We start from the raw sequence: 17,891 nt of genomic DNA, 5'->3' as shown, positions 1-17,891 counted from the left end.
TCATCTAAGACAATGTTTCTTGTTCTAACTAGCACCAGGCTGTTACAATATCTGAAACGTCATAAATATAAGAAATGCATTCGTGCTCTACTTGCAAATGATTCTTTGGGTGAGACGACAGGATGCTGTTCTGCTTTATAAGAGCTGAAAAGGTTCATTCACTTACTTTGGTCTTGCTTTGGCACGAATGAGATATGACCTACTCTTCAAGTAATGTCTTTCAAAACTTGATGATTTTATTCAATACAAATAAAATTCAAACTAAAAAGTTTCACCTTGATTAAGTTCGGTCGACATGTGTGTCCCTCCGCAGCTGTCTAATGCAGACTCGAAGGAGGAGCAACAGGCAGAACACTCCTGTCATGGCAGCATATGATTTTAAAACTATCGCCAAGGCTAAGGGCAAGTCTGGATGAGATGTGAAGAACATGCCCGGCCTGAAATGGGGGTAGACCAGCAGGTGTATCTCAGCCACACGGCGCCCCTTCAGCCAGCAGTAGTAGACACCTGAGAAGGAAAAACAATAAAAATAAAGTAAAAGGCAGTGAAAGCATCTCAAAAAGCAAACAAAAATCCACCTATCCATTTTCAGCCTATCCCAGCTGACTTTAGGAAAGCGGTGCGAGTACACCCTAGACTGGTCACCATTCCAATCACAGGACACATACAGACAACCAAGCATTCACACTCATACCTATGGACAAATTAGTCTTCAATTAACCTAACATGCATGTGATTGGGATCTGGGCTGAAGCCAAAGTACCTGGAGAAAACCCAAGCGAACACCGGGCCCATAGTAAACCATGTTGTGCAAATAAAAATGTAACATTAAAAAGCCAAGTCATAGATCTTCGAAAATTATTCCATACCAGAGTCCTGAAGCTGAGCAGGAGTGAAGACCAGATGATGTCCAGCATCAATTTGAAGCCTTGGAGACGTGATGCTTGCATCCTGTCCTACCAAACTGTGTGATCGATAAATGGGCACAGATCCTCTGTCCCACGCCACTGCCATGTATGGCTGTGCCCCTGGGCAGCCGAGGATAAGGATTTGGTCCGCTGGGTGGTTCAGGTAGGAAACCTGTATCTCCTGTGTCTTCATGGAATCAGAACTGCACCAGAGAGAGGATTAACTGCAATAATGTATGTATACACCCTTTCCAAAAAAATTTACCATCATGGAAAAGTTTTGTTTATTTCCATAATTCCATCCAAAAAGTTAAACTTTCATAGATTATAGATTCAAGGCCCACAATTTCAACAATTTCAAGTATTTATTTGTTTATTTGTACATAATTTGGGCTTCCAGCTCATAAAACCCACGAAACCAAGAATTCAAAAAATTAGAATACTGTGAAGAAATCACCATTTACTTCTCAGTTTTTGTAGAAAAAAAGAAAGAAATTAAGGTCACATGAAATCAATCGAAACATGGTACTTTTAATACGGTATGTTAATCTTCAATACTTGGTTGGGAATCCCGTTGCTTTAATCACTGCCTCGATGTGCCGTGGCATTGAGGCAATCAGCCTGTGGCATTGCCTGGGAGTTATGGGAGCCCATATTTCCTTGATGCTTGCTGTCAAGTTCATCTTTGTTTTTGGGCCTGGTGCCCCTCATTTTCCTCTTGATAATAGCCAATAGATTCTCAATGGGGTTTAGATCTGGTGAGTTGGCTGGACGGTAAGTTGGTCAAGCACTGTGATGGCATGGGCATCAAACCAGGTTTTGGTGCTTCTGGCGGTATGGGCAGGGGCCAGGTCCTGCTGGAAGAAATCTGCATCTCCATAGAGATCCTCAGCAGAAGGAATCATGAAGTCCTCTAAAGCCTTCTGGTAGATCTCCCGGATGCGTCTGAATGTGGTGGTTTTTGAAACTGTGACTCCCCCCTCATTTTACTCTTTCTGGAGTGGCAAGGCAAAAACCAACATTGAATGCCCGTGACCTTCGATCCCTCAGGCAGCACTGCGTCAAAAAACGATATCAATGTGTAAAGGATATCACCACATGGGCTCAGGAACACTTCAGAAAACCAATGTCAGTAAATACAGTTTGGCGCTACATCCGTAAGTGCAACTCGAAACTCTACTATGCAAAGCAAAAGCCATTTATCAACAACAACCAGAAACAAGCTCATCTTAGATGGACTGATGCAAAGTGGAAAAGTGTTCTGTGGGCCGATGAGTCCACATTTCAAATAGTTTTTTGAAATTACGGACGTTGTGTCCTCCGGGCCAAAGAGGAAAAGAACCATCCGGATTGTTATGGACGCAAAGTTCAAAAGCCAGCATCTGTGATGGTATGGGGCTGTGTTAGTGCCAATGGCATGGGTAACTTACACCGAATCAGATGCCCCAGGCACCTCATCTGACTCCTTTCAATGTGGAGGAGCAGCAGCTCTACTTTGAGATCCTCCCGGATGACCGAGCTTCTCACCCTATCTTTAAGGGAGACACCCTGCGTACAAAACTCATTTCGGCCGCTTGTATCCGGGATCTTGTTGTTTCGGTCATGACCCACAGCTCGTGACCCTAGGTGAGGGTAAGAATGTAGAACGACCGGTAAATTGAAAGCTTCGCCTTTTGGCTTAGCTCCTTCTTTACAACAACGGACCGATACAAAGTTCGCATCACTGCAGACGCTGTACCGATCCGCCCGTCAATCTCCCATTTCATTCTTCCCTCACTCGTGAACAAGACCCCAAGATACTTGAACTCCTCCACTTGGGGCAGGATCTCATCCCCGACCTGGAGAGGGCACGCCACCCTTTTCTGACTGAGGACCACGGTCTCAGATTTGGAGGTGCTGATTCTCAACCCACCCGCTTCACACTCGACTGCGAACCGCTCCAGTGAGAGTTGGAGATGAAGTCAACAGAACCACATCATCTGCAAAAAGCATAGATGCAATACCGAGGCCACCAAACCGGACCCCCTCTACGCCTCGACTGCGCCTAGAAATTCTATCAATAAAAGTTATGAACAGAATCGGTGACAAAGGGCAGCCTTGGCGGAGTCCAACCCTCACCGGAAACGAGCCCGACTTACTGCCGGTAATGCGGACCAAACTTTAACCCACACAGGGCTGCCCGAGGGACACAGTCGTACGCCTTCTCCAAGTCCACAACACACATGTAGACTGGTTGTGCGAACTCCCATGCACCCTCGAGGACCCTGCCGAGGGTGTAGAGCTGTTCCACGGTCATGACGAAAACCACACTGCTCCTCCTGAATCTGAGATTTGACTTCCCAACGGACCCTCCTCTCCAGCAACCCACAATAGGCCTTACCAGGGAGGCTGAGGAATGTGATCCCCATGTAGTTGGAACACACCCTCCACCACCCCAGTCTGCCAATCCAGAGGCAGTGTCCCCGATGTCGACGCAATGTTGCAGAGGCGTGTCAACCAGGACAGCCACACAACATCCAGAGCCTTTAGGAACTCCGGGCGAGTCTCATTTACCCCAGGGGCCTTGCACCGAAGAGATAGGATAGCTCGCCTCAGAGACCCCAGACTCTGCTTTCTCATGGGAAGGCATGTTGGTGGAATTGAGGAGGTCTTCGACGTATTCTCCCCACCGACTCACTACGTCCCGAGTCGAGGTCAGCAGTGCCCCATCCCCACTATACACAGTGTTGATGGTGCACTGCTTCCCCCTGGATGGTGGACCAGAATTTCCTCGGAGCCGTCCGGAAGTCTTTCACCATGGCCTCACCGAACTTCTCCCATGCCCGAGTGTTTGCTTCAGTGACCACCAAAGCTGCATTCCGCTTGGCCAGCCGGCATCCATCAGCTGCCTCAGGAATCCCACGGGCCAAAAAGGCCCAATAGGAATCCTTCTTCAGCTTGACGGCATCCCTCACCGTTGGTGTCCACCAACGGTTTCGGGGATTGCCGCCACGACAGGCACAGACCACCTTACGGCCACAGCTCTGGTCGGCCGCCTCAACAATCAGAATCAGAATCATCTTTATTTGCCAAGTATGTCCAAAACACACAAGGAATTTGTCTCCGGTAACATGGTCCACTTGGACTCGATGTCACCGCCTCCTCCGGAACATGGCCAAAGTTCTGTCGGAGGTGGGAGTTTAAACTCCTTCTGACAGGGGATTCTGCCACACATTCCCAGCAGACCCACACAATACGTTTGGGCCTGCCACGTCGGACCGACATCTTCCCCCATCATCGGAGCCAATGAAGTGGATTTTTTCGCCTGTGGTTCCGAGTCGGAGGTCACCCGGGAGACCTGCGGCTTTCCGTTGGGCAGGTATGAATGAAGACTTCGAGACACTTGGCGTTTGGGCTAATTTGATTTACTGAACAAGCCTTAGTGTCATAACAGCTTCTTACATTGCCAGAACAACGAAAAAGCCCCCGAAAAAGCCCTGGATCTCAGTTTATCAAGGTTTAATTCTCTGGGCGTGGAATTAGCCCCTCCCTGGGTGCACCCGGCAGATGGCCGTTCCTCATGACCATATTTGGAATCACACACGCCTGCTGGTGCCTCACATTCTAGCTATGCTCACACCCGGTACCCTTATCTTATAAGATGCAAAACACGCCTCTTTGCAGACCGGGACACCTTTTGTGCACCCAAGACATGTTACTGTCTGGGCGGAGAATGAAAACCCTCATAAATGTACAAATGGTTGAAGGCAGTCAGTCCTTTGATGTAGAACTTCAAATAAAAGATGGTTGGCTTGAATACAGATCTCCAAACATTTGGCCCTCGCAAAGGAACTCTGATTGTGGTACTATTGAAATATACTACACCAACTCACCACCAGGTGGTGATCAGTTGACAGCTTAGATATATAATATATATATATACACACACGGTCTACAGTACCATCAGAAAGTATTCACACCCCTTCACATTTTCGACATTTTGCTGACTTATTGTAAAGCTGATTTGAATATAGTTATTTTTTTAAAGAAATTCTCCACATAAAATATCCCATAATGACAAAGTAAAAACATTTTCAGACATTTATGTAAATTTATATAAAATTGAAACATTCAAACATAATAAGTATTCACACCCTTTGCTATGACACTCAAACTGAAGCTCAGGTGCATCTGATTTCCACTGATCATCCTTGAGATGCTTCTACAACTTGAATGGAGTACACCTGTGGTAAATTCTGTTGATTGAACATCATTTGGAATGGCACACACCTGTCTATATAAGGTCTCAGAGCTGGCAGTGCATATCAGAGCAGAAACGAAGCAATGAAGTCTAAGGTATTGTCTGCAGACATAGTGTCAAGGTACAAATCTGGGGAAGGATACAAAAGAATTTCAGCAGCATCGATGGTCCCGAAAAGCTCTGTGGTCTCGATTATTTGGAAATGAAAGAATTGTGGAACCACCAGGACCCTTCCTAGATCCAGCCGTCTGACCAAGCTGAGTAACTGGGGAAGAAGGGCCTTAGTCAAAGAGGTGAACAAGAACCCTATGGTCATTAAGGTGGAGCTCCAGTGTTCCCTTGCAGAGATAGGAGAACCATCCAGGAGGTCAACCATTGCTAACGTACTCCACCAATCGGGCCCCAGACGGAAGCCACTTCTCAATAAAAGGCAAATGGGAGCCCGCTTGGAATTTGCCAAAAGGAACCTTAAATATTTTCATACCTGAAGAAACAAAAATATCTGGTCTAATGAAACCAAAATATAACTTTTTGGCATGAATTGCAAGAGCCATATCTGGAGAAGAAGAAGCACTGCTCATCACCTGACTAACACCATCCCATGGTGGTGGCAGCATCATGCTGTGGGGCTGTTTTTCTGCTGGAAGAACTGGGAGACTAGTCCGCATAGAGGGTAAGGTGACAGCTGCCAAATATAGAGAAATTCTCTGAGAGAACTTGTTCCAGAGTGCTCTGACATTAAGACTAGGGTGTTGATTCACCTTCCAAAATGACAATGACCCAAAGCACACAGCCAAGATAAAGGAGTGGCTTTAGGAGCAGCCTGTGAATGTCCTTGAGTGGCCCAGCCAGAGCCTGGACATGAATCCAATCGAACATCTCTGGAAAGACCTAAAAATGGCTGTCCACCGACGCTGCCCATCAAACCTGACTGAGATTGAGAGGATCTGCAGAGAAGAATGGGAGAAAATGACCCAAAACAGGTGTGCCAAACTCATAGAGCCATACCAAAGAAGACTTGAGGTCCACAAATGTTTGTACACAGTGTACACAGAGCCCAGTGTATCATTCCCACATGTTGGTATGGTGACAAGCTGGTGAAATCTGAGAAGAGTGCCCGTCAATTTTACGTGGTTAAAGTCACCTGCAAGATATCACACCTGTTCATGCACCAGCTTCCTGCACGCTCTTCGTCCCGACTACCAACCATCTCACCTTGGATAGCCCTACCTTGAGCAAACTGCAAATAAACCATTCTCAATCTACTCCCTCTACTTCAGTCTGCTTTTGCGCTCCAGTCGAAGCTGAGACAATTAGTATCATGACAGAATACTCTGGCCAGCATGGTGACAGAATACTCTGGCCAGCATGGACCCAGCAACACCGGAAGCATTGAGGGAAGGGCTTGCAGACGGCAAAGCCCACCGCGAGATCATGGACGCATTGAATACACTCACACAGCAAGTATCCCTCCTGTCCTCCCAGAGCCACCTCAGCAATCATCCCATGAGTATCCCTCCTGAGCCCGCACCCTGCGACAATCCCCGCCTCCCCCACAAAGAGCCTCATATTCCTCCTCCTAACCGTACTCAGGGGACCTAGTTTCATGAAGCCAATTCCTATGAAACTGCTCATTAGTATTTGACCTACAATCGCTGAGTTACCCCACGGACAAATCTAAGATCACATTTATCATTAACTTCGTGTGCGGAAGAGCTGCCAAATGGGCTACTGCGCTTTGGCAGAATTTCTCTCCTCCTTTAATTAATTCACGGACGAGCTTAAAAACGTTTTCGATCACCCTGTCATGGGAAGGGAAGCCACTCACCGCCTCCTAGTCCTCACCCAAGGTTCAAGTTATGTGGCGTCGTACGCCATAGATTTTAGAATACTTGTAAGTGAATGTGGTTGGGATGACGCCAATTTAAGAGTTTTTTTTTTTGTTTAAACGATTATCAGAACAGCTCAAAGTTGAGCTCACAGCCAGGGACGAACCCACCTCTCTCTCATTTCAGTTGCCATAATATTGGACAACCGTCTTCGCGAAAGACCTAGAGAGAGAGGAATTAGAACTGTTGCCTCCCATTGCCCCTCCACTGGATTGGAGGAGCCCATGCAACTAGGCAAAACCCATTTAGACCCCTGGAACATCAGTGCCGCCTTACTCAACGATTATGCATTTATTCCCGACAGCCAGGTCACTTCATTGCCACTTGCACCCTCAAACCAAAAGACCGGGCTCACCACGACCTGAGAGCGTCGTGATACACCAAACCAACACCTCTCCCAGCTCTCCCTCCCGGATAACCGTTCCTTCGTGTATTTTTGGTCCAGGTCGCAATACCCCTATTACAACCCTCATTGACTCCGGCGCTGATGACAATTTTATTCATGAGGGCCTGTCATGTCAGCTTCAGCTTCCCCTCGAGCGCCTCTCGTTCCCTATGAAGGTTACTGCCTTGGACGGGAGTCTCATCTCCCCTGTCACCCACCAAACCGCACCGTTCACTCTGCTCATTTCCGGAAATCACCGTGAAAACATACAGCTGTTTGTCGTTCTCTCCCCGGAGACTCCATTAGTCCTTGGTATCCCCTGGCTCCAGAAACACAACCCTGACATCAATTGGACTCACTGTCCATCACTGGTTGGAGTCCATTCTGCCACACTCACTGTCTTTTCTCAGCTGTCCTGACCTCCAACAAATCTCAGCCACCAGTAATCCCTATCGATCCCTCCCAGGTACCAGAAGAATATCACAACCTCTCCCCGGTGTTCCATAAGGATCTTGCCCTCTCTCTCCCACCCCAAAGCCCTTATGACTGCGCCATTGGCCTCTTGACTGGTGATCCTCTCCCTTCTCGCCGCCTACTTAACCTGTCCCATCCTGAAACGGAAGCCATTGAGAGTTACATCCGCAACTCCCTTGCCTGCGGACTCATCCGGCCCTCCTCTTCCCCACTAGGGTCTGGATTCTTCTTCAGCGAGAAGATACCTCTCCCCGCCCCTGGGACCATACCCCTGATCTCACAGTTTATTTTGGACAATTCTCTTATTAGGGACTTTTATGAGGCACACCCTGACAAGCCTGGGAGGACGCCAGGAGGCGTCCGTTGAGGGGGGAGGATACTGTCATGCTTGTTTCCTGCAGTCCCCCTTTTTGGCGCTTGGGTGGAGTTTGGTGCCTCGCCTCCCTCTCTTTCTCTCTCCCTCTCCCCCCCAGCAATCAGCACCACCGTGGCCGCGCACCTGTCCTCTATCAGCACTCATCACTGCCTGCATAAAAGCCTGCCGGATCCAGGAAACCTTCGCCAGAGTATTAACACGTTATTGTGGTACACAGGCCGACTCTCACACTCTCGTACGTAAGTTACTTGACTTCCCGAAATCATACTTACCTCCTTGTGTTCTCTTTTTTGTTCAATGCTCCTTCCGTGCCCACTGCCTCTCTGTCCGCTCCAGCCACGGCGTCAATATATCCGACCTGCTCACGCTCCCGCTTCCTGCACGCTCCTCGTCCTGACTACACACCATCATACCTTGGATAGCCCTACCTTGAGCCAACCCCAAATAAACCATTTTAAATCTATTCCCTCCGCTTCAGTGTGCTTTTTGGGTCCAATCAAAGCTGATACAATTAGCATCGTGACACCAACCTTTTGTTTGTGCACCAACCTTTGTTGACGTAAATAGAGTCAATCACCGCATTTTTTCCCTCGATCAGGTCAGAACAGCTGCAGTCCATCCATCTCGAAGGCTGAGTTGGGCCTGTTGTTGTTAACCCACGTTTCAGTGAGGCATAGCACGGAACAAATCTGCATCTCGCTTGAGCCACCAATCCTCAGACAAAGTCCATTCTATTGTCCTGCAAGCGAACGTTGGCGAGGCAGATTTGATGGTATTGGCAGTTTGTTAGCCTTTGGGTGAGCTAGCCAGCCGGCACGTTTGCCTTGCTTCTGCTTCTGTGAGCATCGTTTCTTCTTGCATCTCCGCGCCTTGTGTAGGGATTTTCTTTTGTACTCAAGAGCTGCAGTCTCCTGAGAGTACTTTTCAATTTAGGGTAGGTGGAATAGTTGTCCTTAAACTCCCTCTAAATTGGTATAGTTTGTAGTTCATCAGAGCTGTACTTCACACGCATTTTCCGCGTTAGGATGGCACTAAAATCCGCTTCAAGGTCATTGTCAAGGGGTATAGTTTTGGGAGAGAAGCCGCTGCACTGCCGGGCGCCACCATCATTACTGAACTACATTATTCAATATGTAAATAAGCTTTGCTCAGATTGGATCGCTGTTCTCCTTCATTTGAATGTGGAAATCAGCTTTGCTCTGATTTGTAGTAGGTTATATCTATTCATCAATCATCGATTCTCTTTCTTATTAGAGAGCGAGAGGGAGAGAGAGAGAGAGAGAGAGTATGTGTGTGTGTGTGTGTGTGTGTGTATGCGCATATGTGTGAGAGAGAGGGAGACAGAGTGATTGTGTATCATGTTGGCTAATGCTATTCCCAGGTTGTTTCTCAGAAAAGTACTTAAAGGGAACCACGATTGTAATGACGTTTGGCTTATATAATCTATTTTGATTCAAGTAACAAAACAATAACATACAAAGTTCGAAAATAATTTCCAGATTTACATATTTTTACGAAACATTATTCCATTATAGGCCGCCGTTGTTATTTGTGTCACAGTACATTCTGGGTAATGACATAAAAGGTTTCATCTGTGTTTTTAACAGTCGACAAAGTAGCAGCGATGAACGTTGTTCTGCCTTTTCAGTTCGAGCCAGTGTGTGATCAAAGACATGAGGAGAGATAATAAACCAGCAATGAAAATGGATATGAGAATGAGGATCACAGGGGTTTCAGAAGCTCGAGTTGGTCATTTTCAACAGCGTCTTTCTGGCTGGTGCCTGTCAAAGCCAACTGAAGAAGAGGACATCTGCTGTAAAGAGTTCAGTTTCATTTTCACGCAGACTGTGTTCACTGGAGTCATCAGGTACATTTAACATATCCTGAGATACCCTCACTATCTCCATCAAAGACAATGTCACGTTTAACCAAGTAGTTGTGGTCCATGATTGGAGAGTGTACATCAGCTTCCCACTGTTGGACATGCAGCTCTGAGTGGATACATGACGAACATAAGTGGTGAACATTGTACACTTAGTTCTTTATCACATTTATTAAACCTTCAAAAGATAAATTAATAGCTAAGAAGAAGCTGGTTGATAAAGAGAGAGGATATGGGCGAGAATAAAAGTGAGAGTGTGGATTTAAGTCATCACGCTGACTCCATTCATTTGAACGTAGCCCGTTAGGTAGATTTTGGTCACAAGCTTCGCTTTTTCATTTTCATCAGTATTTATGTAAAACACAATATTTGATGCTTTACATACTATTTATATGGATTGGGGTTGCGCGGCATCTAACGGGAGCCAACTAGGCTGCGTGGCTGTATGTGAACAATCTCACTCCTTGATCCTTAAAAGAGAGTGCTGGCCACTGTCAGCAGCCCAGGTTGTTTATAACTCAATGGTCAGCACACACCCCTCCCAATATATTCACACTGGCAGTGTGGCCTAGAACCCTGATATGAGCGACAGCACAGCAGTGTCACTTTCATTATGTAACCCAGTACACAACGCATAGGCAAAACCCGGAACGTTACACTCGCCTGGAAATGCATTTTCCGCTTGAGTGAAAGCTTGTGTTCATTAAGATTGGCTGTAAGCCACAACGATGTGTGTATTGTTTCAAATGTTTATTCACAAAACCAGTGGCATACTGATCGGTCATCAATCCCAGAATGCATTGCATGCAAAACATGGCAGCCACCGTGTATCAAATGAAAAATGATTTTTATTACTTAAAAGAATAATTTATAAATATGTAGGGCCTAACACCATATTTCACGGGTAGAGGTCAGTGGTTGTATTTTAAGACGTATTTGTCCTTACTATCGGGGTTCCCTTTAACAGAAATGCTGCACGCCGACTCAGGCCTAGCCAACGTTTCTCCACAAAAAATGAGACTGTCACTGTTGTTTTACCTTTTCAGTTTAACATTAAATAGCTAACTTACATGTTCTTATTGCTTTTTAATATGAAATATTTTTTGATAATTAATTATTTCAAATGTATTACTCTATCATGGAATCATTTTATTTTCATATACCTTTTAAAGGGCAACTACTACCATCATAATTGCAGAAATACAGTACAGAGCAACTAACCCCAGGCACTCTAAGAGGTAATTCAAAGCAAGTGACACACAATATGGGAAGCGCTGCTCTGCCTGCATCTTAGTGTCTTGTGTAGATTATTAACTCCTGCACAATGTGTTCAGTTGCAGTACCTTAAGAAATCATCTCTGTCCCACTCGGAGCAAAACCAGCATCACTTTTTATGATCCATGCAGGAACACTGATTTCAAAGTACACCGTTCACCTTGCTGGTATGATTTTGTTTATATCAATTTCAATTTACCCCTCTTTCCTTGCCTTCTAGTAGAAACATTTTAACTTGAAATTAAAAGTAATAATTCATTTTGATGTAATTATATTTAAGGGGATCAAATCCAGCCTCCCGGGTTCAAATCCAGCCTCGCCTGTGTGGAGTTTGCATGAAAGGAGTAATAGATGTTGATGCATCAGTTTATTTGTGGACTATTTTAAAATGGGCGGCATGGTGGGCGACTGGTTAGCACATCTGCCTCACAGTTCTGAGGACCCGGGTTCAAATCCAGCCTCGCCTATGTGGAGTTTGCATGTTCTCGCTGTGCCTGCGTGGGTACTCCGGTTTCCTCCCACATTCCAAAAACATCCAATGGTAGGTTAATTAAGACTCTAAATTGCCCGTAGGTGTGAATGTGAGTGTGAATGGTTGTTTGCTTATATGTGCCCTGCGATTGGCTGGCGAGCAGTTCAGGGTGTACCCCGCCTCTCGTCCGGAGTTAGCTGGGATAGGCTCTAGCACGGCCGCGACCCTAGTGAGGATGAGCTGTTCAGAAAATGGATGGTGGATACTTAAAGATGAATTTTCAATTATTTGGCGACCCCTTGAGGCTGCGACACTCTTAGCATGCGCTAATCTCGCCAAATGGCAAAGTTCCTCGCTCACTATTCTGCATGTCTTCCCTTTTTCGTGTACAGTCCCGGTATTGCCAGCTGGCGTTATCAGAAAGTTGCGTATGCCCACAAACAGCAACGATATATATATATTTTATACTCCAAGATGTTGTGTCTATTTTCAACACCGATTGGATGTCGCAACACAGAGTCACATGAATTTTTAGTTGAGTGGGTGGGGACCAACCACGAAGTGGCAGGTACTAGAATAATGAGTAGCATAACTACGTCACAACAATGCGTGATTCTGATCGGCTCGTTTTCCTGCCCTTTGCATTTCATTAGCGATTGCATAACATCGAGAAACCGCATAGATGTCAAATGTAAACCATGTCACAGACCCGTTTTGACCTTATGGATAGAACTGTGGGGGAAAAAAAGAATTGGAATTGCATGGGACCTTTCATAAATCAAAACGTTTATTCAGAGCAGATTTGTGAGTAGAGCAAGTGGGTGTTTGTGAGGCACGCAAGAGGTGACGTGAAATCCAAAGAAGCGAGGTCAAGGTACATTGACTATTTGGAACTAACAATCCATTTTCCTGGACTAAACGTCTAACTTTTAAGTGAGTTTCCCTAATAGTACAGTATACTGTCTTGTAATGTACATTGAATGTCACATTACAGCCATGATATAAACTTTTTATGATTTGGGGGTGGAACTGGGTGAAAAGCATTACAAAGATGTAGCTAGTAATTTCACCCAGAGTCACTATAGCATAGCACAGTACCTCTATAGAACAACTTGAACAACAAAATCCTGACTAGACAGATCAGAATGCTAGTGCATTAAAATAGTCAGTTGTTCTTACCTGTGCCCCACAAATGCCATAATTTTATCCAGTTTGGAAGGGGGTGGCGCTTCTGTTGGACAAGTCACATGGCAGCTTCTCACCTCCAGCCTGGCTCCAGCTCTGCTTTGCTTCAGGTGGCTGAATGCCTGAGGCACCGCCCCTGAGCCGCAGGACGACACGGTGTGGTTGACCCGCCTGTAGCGCACGTGCAGGAACCGGGAGCGGACGTAGCAGAGCCCCACTCTGACCTGCTCGCCCTGCATGCCACAGCGATCGCACCGTGACCATGGACGGAAAGTGGTGAAGACTTGGTAGAGCAGCTGACCAGATCTTTGTCCCTTTACGTTTTCCATCGAGTTGCTCTTACTTTCAGGAGTGAGTCTGGAATCATCAAACAAGAACCTGAGTGTGAGCGTGCAATTATTCGGAAGACGAAACTGGTCATAATGCATATGGAAACAGATACAAATCTCAGTGCGATGTGGACCAAGAAGACATTGGTGTTGCATGTTTCCTATGGCCTCTATTTCTCCCCACTGGCATTTTGGGTCATTTGCATCGCCACACCTATACATGTTCTGTTGAGCGAGCATGTTAGAAGGCTTCGCATGGTGGTGTGACAGCTAGGTTTTCAACTGTGTCAACTGATTGGGCCCCCTGTTCTATGCATGTGTGAAAGATGTTAATAAAACTTTTCCTGTGCCCGGGCTGTCTTTCATCAGTTTTTTGTTTCTCTCTTTTCTGGTTGCTATGTGCCTTATGACTGGAGATGGCTCCATGGATGCCAGGTGGTATAGGGCAGCGGTTTTAAACCTTTTTTGTGCCACGGACCAGTTTCACATAGACATTTTTGAAGGATCGGCTTCGTAAACAAAAAAAACAAACAAATTATTAAATATACTGTACAAGTCACCATTACGCTGAATGTAGTTGTTGTCATTAGTGGGAGCCGGTCCTTCGAGATTGTTGCCACTTATTAAACAGAGCAGGTTTGGTACACGTGGATAAACTAGCAATAAAATCATAGCCTCAGTAGAACTGATGATTTATTTTTTTTGTATTGTGAGGTTCTTCTGGTGTATTATTATTTGGCAGGTTGTTCTCCTTCTGGATGGGTGACATTCTCCAGTTGTGCTGCTATCTCATGCCATAATGAGCTTCTGATTTCCCTTGAGATTATATAGGTAAACGAGCATATCTGCCTTTGCTGGGGTTTTCGTTCAATGACCATTTGCTGTAGTAATCAGAGATGTGAAAGCGTGTTGGAAAGCGTAATACTTTTTTCCTCTTTGGTGTGGTTAATTTGGTCAGCTAAAAACTGTCATCAAGATCAGGTGTGAATCCAACCAAACTCCAACCCAACCTCAATCCAATCCAGCTGTCAAATTACTTTCTATAGCGAGCCAATTTGTGTGCTGAAATCATTATTCGTTACTCGACACGGCATTCAAATGATGGTAGCATGTCTTCCCTTCGCCATGGGAAGCAGGATGATCAAGAAGACTATTTGCTATGAGCATAACAACAAACTGACTTCATCAGTACACTGACAATGACAATCTCCAACGTGAACCCTAACCTTGATGTGAAGCTGAGCTTCTGCACCTCCTGGATGTCCAGATCATAGGCGTAGAAGTAGTCGCCCTGAGCCGATCCGCAGATATAAACACCAGAGTCGTCCACAGCTGTTCGAAAGATCAAAAGGCTGAAGAGACGAATTGAGAAGCGACTCCGCAGGTCGGCACTGTGGGGAATTCGACTGGAGTCCAGCAACTTGTTCCCATGGTAATCGGTCAGGGCTCTGGTCTCTTCTGATTTGGACTGGTGCTTCCTGAAGAACCAAACGACTGACTGGATCTGAAACACAAGCAATGGTCCAATTGTATGACAGTTAGGAAAGTTAAAATGTTGCATATATCATTCATGTAGTTTTTTTAAAAAATATGATGACTGATTGCTTTTAATTTGGTTATTTGCTGTGAGAAAAATCTAACTAATTTGAACATTATTTCCTTCCTGTTTTTGCTATAGTGGGTTGTTTGCTATCTTACAATTACCGGAGACAAATTCCTTGTGTGTTTTTAGCATACTTGGCCAACAGAGATGGTTCTGATTCAAATTCCGACGAAGCAGAGGTTAAGCAGTTGATTGTATTCAACCTTGATGTTCCACCTTGACCAACATTATTCACTGAGAAGTAAATGATTGTTCATGAAAGCTAATGATGTGTGTGGTCACTGTGACTGGACTCACCTCTTCGGGCTTACAGTGGCACGGCAGCTCCACTGTGGCCCCTGCCTGGTAGGCGGTGTTGAAGAAGAGCAGGAAAGCCGGGCAGGCTTTTTTTGCAAACACATCCTGCTTTTCCTTGGGGGCCTCGTAGCTCCACGCCTTGGCGAGGAGGAGAATGAAGAGGGGAAACATGCACAGGCCTCTCTTGGAGAGGGTCAGGCTTTAGGTCCTAAGACCTTTGAGTGTGAGTGGGGTCTCAAATGTAACAACATAGTCTTGACAGAAACATCAAGGATTCATCATTTGCCGCACTATTTGTTGTTGAGACCGTGTTGCTTCCAATAGTAGCTTCAAACATTTGAACACATACTTATTTGAATAAGATGGTCACGTGTTTTACTGTACCTATTTCTACATTGCAGAACTCTAGGGAGCCATATATTTCTGACCTACTGGGAAAATTGACTGGAACACTACTCATGAACTTGTTCACCGCAACCTTCAGAGATGCACTCCAAGACTATAGAAACTGTCCAGCTGTTTTTATAGCTGATACAAGATGTTCTGCGTGGCAATTAGTTTGGATCAAATTGTTGGGTAACATAATTTAATTAGTAGTCCAAGAAGATTAGGGTTGTTGTCAGAATTGATAACGTTCAAATTATCTACACAGAAACACATCATAGTCACGAGCTATAACGTTTAGAGCTCGTATGATCAAAGTGGTATATTTCCCATTTTTACGCGGCATGATAATGACACAAGCAAGTGGGTTTGCGGCCGGAGACTACGCACTCCCCTCCTCCGCGTTTAGGACAACACTAAACGTTACAACATACCCGTTGGCCGTCTATTTGCTTTAAAAGCGGTCACAAAGTCAAATAGTGGAAGAGCGTGATTTGAATTGGTCATCTCATTGAAGTTAGGCACCCCGCGTCCTTTCATTGATGCTCCGAACTGACGTAAGTCTCCATGAACTAATAGGTTCAAAAGAAATACTCATATACTCAATATACTCAACTATTGTACAAGCTCTCTTAAGTTAGTTGCTAACACATACCACTTTGTCGTGACGTAGGTTTGCGCTGCGTCCTGACGTCACATATTTAACATTTCACGTCAGAAGTGAAGCGCAGAAGTACGCCTGGGGTTATTGGGTTCCCACGTAGTTTCCAGGCAGGACACGCCCTACTCCAACACGATTGGCTCCTGCGTCGCGGGAAGGGCAGGTTACGCAAGTTTGCTCGAAATAAAACAAAGACGTTTGTTATGGTTAGGTTTAGGGACAGGGTTGGGGCTAAGGCGGTTTAGGATATGTTAAGGTTAGGATTAGGGTGGGTTAGGGCCACACTTCAGTCGCATACTTCTTTTGCCGTCTGGAAGCAGTAGGGCGTGCTCTACAGGGATTCAACATCCAATCATAGTGCAGCGGCGCGTGTGCTGGAGCCAGTAATATTGGAGCAGGACGTGTCCCGCCTAGAAACTGTGTGGGAATTCTTATAACGCACCCCTCTCATATCATTGTTTTTCCTTCTTGTTATGGAAATAAGAACGAGTGTCTTCAGTACATGGCGCATTCTCTTATTTTAGTTGGGGAATTCAGATTCTTCAGATTCCTAACCAGCCTTTTCCCACTTCTGAGTTGAATTTAAATTACTTCAGAAATCGCGAGCCTTGATTTTAAAAATATGCATGGATGATTTTGTAAAGGTACTTCTTGATTTCACTGACATCTGATGTTATTTATGTACATGGCGTTTCTAGCCCATTTTGAGGGGTCATTAAGCACCCTTAAAATGAATCCCAGCACCGCTCAAATTTGAGGGATCCCCCCCCAAAAATCGTTTTAAACTATACATTATTGTTTTTTTATCCATCCATCCATCCATCCATTTCCCGTACCGCTTATCCTCACTAGAGTCACGGGTGAGCTGTAGCCTATCCCAGCTGAGTCTGGGAGAGAGGCGGGGTACACCCTGAACTGGTTGCCAGCCAATCACTGGGCACATACAAACAAACAACCGTTCACACTCACATTCACACCTACGGACAATTTAGAGTCTTCAGTAAAGCTACCATGCACGTTTTTGGGATGTGGGAGGAAACCGGAGTTTCCGGAGAAAACCCATGCAGCCACGGGGAGAACCCTGGGAAACATGAGGAATGCTAAAACAATATAAACACCTGTGTGGAACGTTCCACAGGTGAACAGGTTAATTGGAAACAGGTGAGTGTCATGATTGAGTATAAGAGGAGCATCCCCGAAAGGCTCATTTTGTTCACAAGCAAGCGTGAGGCAAGATTAACCACTTTGTGAACAACTGCATGACAAAATAGTCCCAACATTTCTCAACATCCAATTTCAAGGAATTTACGGATTTCATAATCAACGGTCCATAATATCGTCAAAAGAAATCAGCGCCTTGAACACCAGCATCACTCTGAAAAGGATATTGCCACATGGGCTCAGGAACACTTCAGAAAACCATTGTTAGATCAAACAGTTCATCGCTACACCTACAAATGCAAGTTAAAGCTCTACCGTGCAAAGCAAAAACCATATACTGTATCAACAACATCCTGAAACTCTCCCGGCT

General features: G+C 45.4%; 1 protein-coding gene across 3 annotated transcripts; it reads right to left on the bottom strand.

The window, feature by feature from the left end:
* Positions 1 to 211: 211 nt before the first annotated feature.
* LOC133413976 (Ig-like V-type domain-containing protein FAM187A) lies at positions 212 to 16,444 on the bottom strand. 3 transcript variants are annotated; one of them, XM_061699083.1, is made up of 6 exons: positions 16,355 to 16,405; positions 15,316 to 15,523; positions 14,642 to 14,919; positions 13,081 to 13,443; positions 870 to 1,111; positions 212 to 507 (listed from the first exon to the last, which is right to left on the bottom strand). In XM_061699083.1, the coding sequence occupies exons 2-6, from the start codon at positions 15,484 to 15,486 to the stop codon at positions 281 to 283; spliced, it is 1,281 nt and encodes a 426-aa protein (XP_061555067.1). In that variant the 5' UTR covers positions 15,487 to 15,523; positions 16,355 to 16,405; the 3' UTR covers positions 212 to 280. The 3 variants fall into 3 exon arrangements, with proteins under 3 accessions (XP_061555067.1, XP_061555155.1, XP_061554973.1); XM_061699171.1 differs by having other exon boundaries at positions 15,316 to 15,530; positions 16,355 to 16,378; XM_061698989.1 differs by having other exon boundaries at positions 15,316 to 16,444.
* Positions 16,445 to 17,891: the final 1,447 nt, after the last annotated feature.

Source organism: Phycodurus eques, chromosome 1, assembly GCF_024500275.1.
Source record: "Phycodurus eques isolate BA_2022a chromosome 1, UOR_Pequ_1.1, whole genome shotgun sequence".
Classification (NCBI taxonomy): Eukaryota; Metazoa; Chordata; class Actinopteri; order Syngnathiformes; family Syngnathidae; genus Phycodurus; species Phycodurus eques.
The sequence above is the reverse complement of the archived record's forward strand: the minus strand, read 5'-3'. Positions and strand labels throughout refer to the sequence as shown.

What these genes read in the sequence shown, in the direction of transcription:
- LOC133413976 (XM_061698989.1), bottom strand. Translation starts at nt 15,486, where the DNA reads ATGTTTCCCCTCTTCATTCTCCTCCTCGCCAAGGCGTGGAGCTACGAG. An exon ending in AAGCTCAGCTTCACATCAAG is followed by an intron (nt 13,444 to 14,641) that starts GTTAGGGTTCAC and finishes TGATGATTCCAG; the next exon opens with ACTCACTCCTGAAAGTAAGA. An exon ending in TGCTCAGCTTCAGGACTCTG is followed by an intron (nt 508 to 869) that starts GTATGGAATAAT and finishes TTTCCTTCTCAG; the next exon opens with GTGTCTACTACTGCTGGCTG.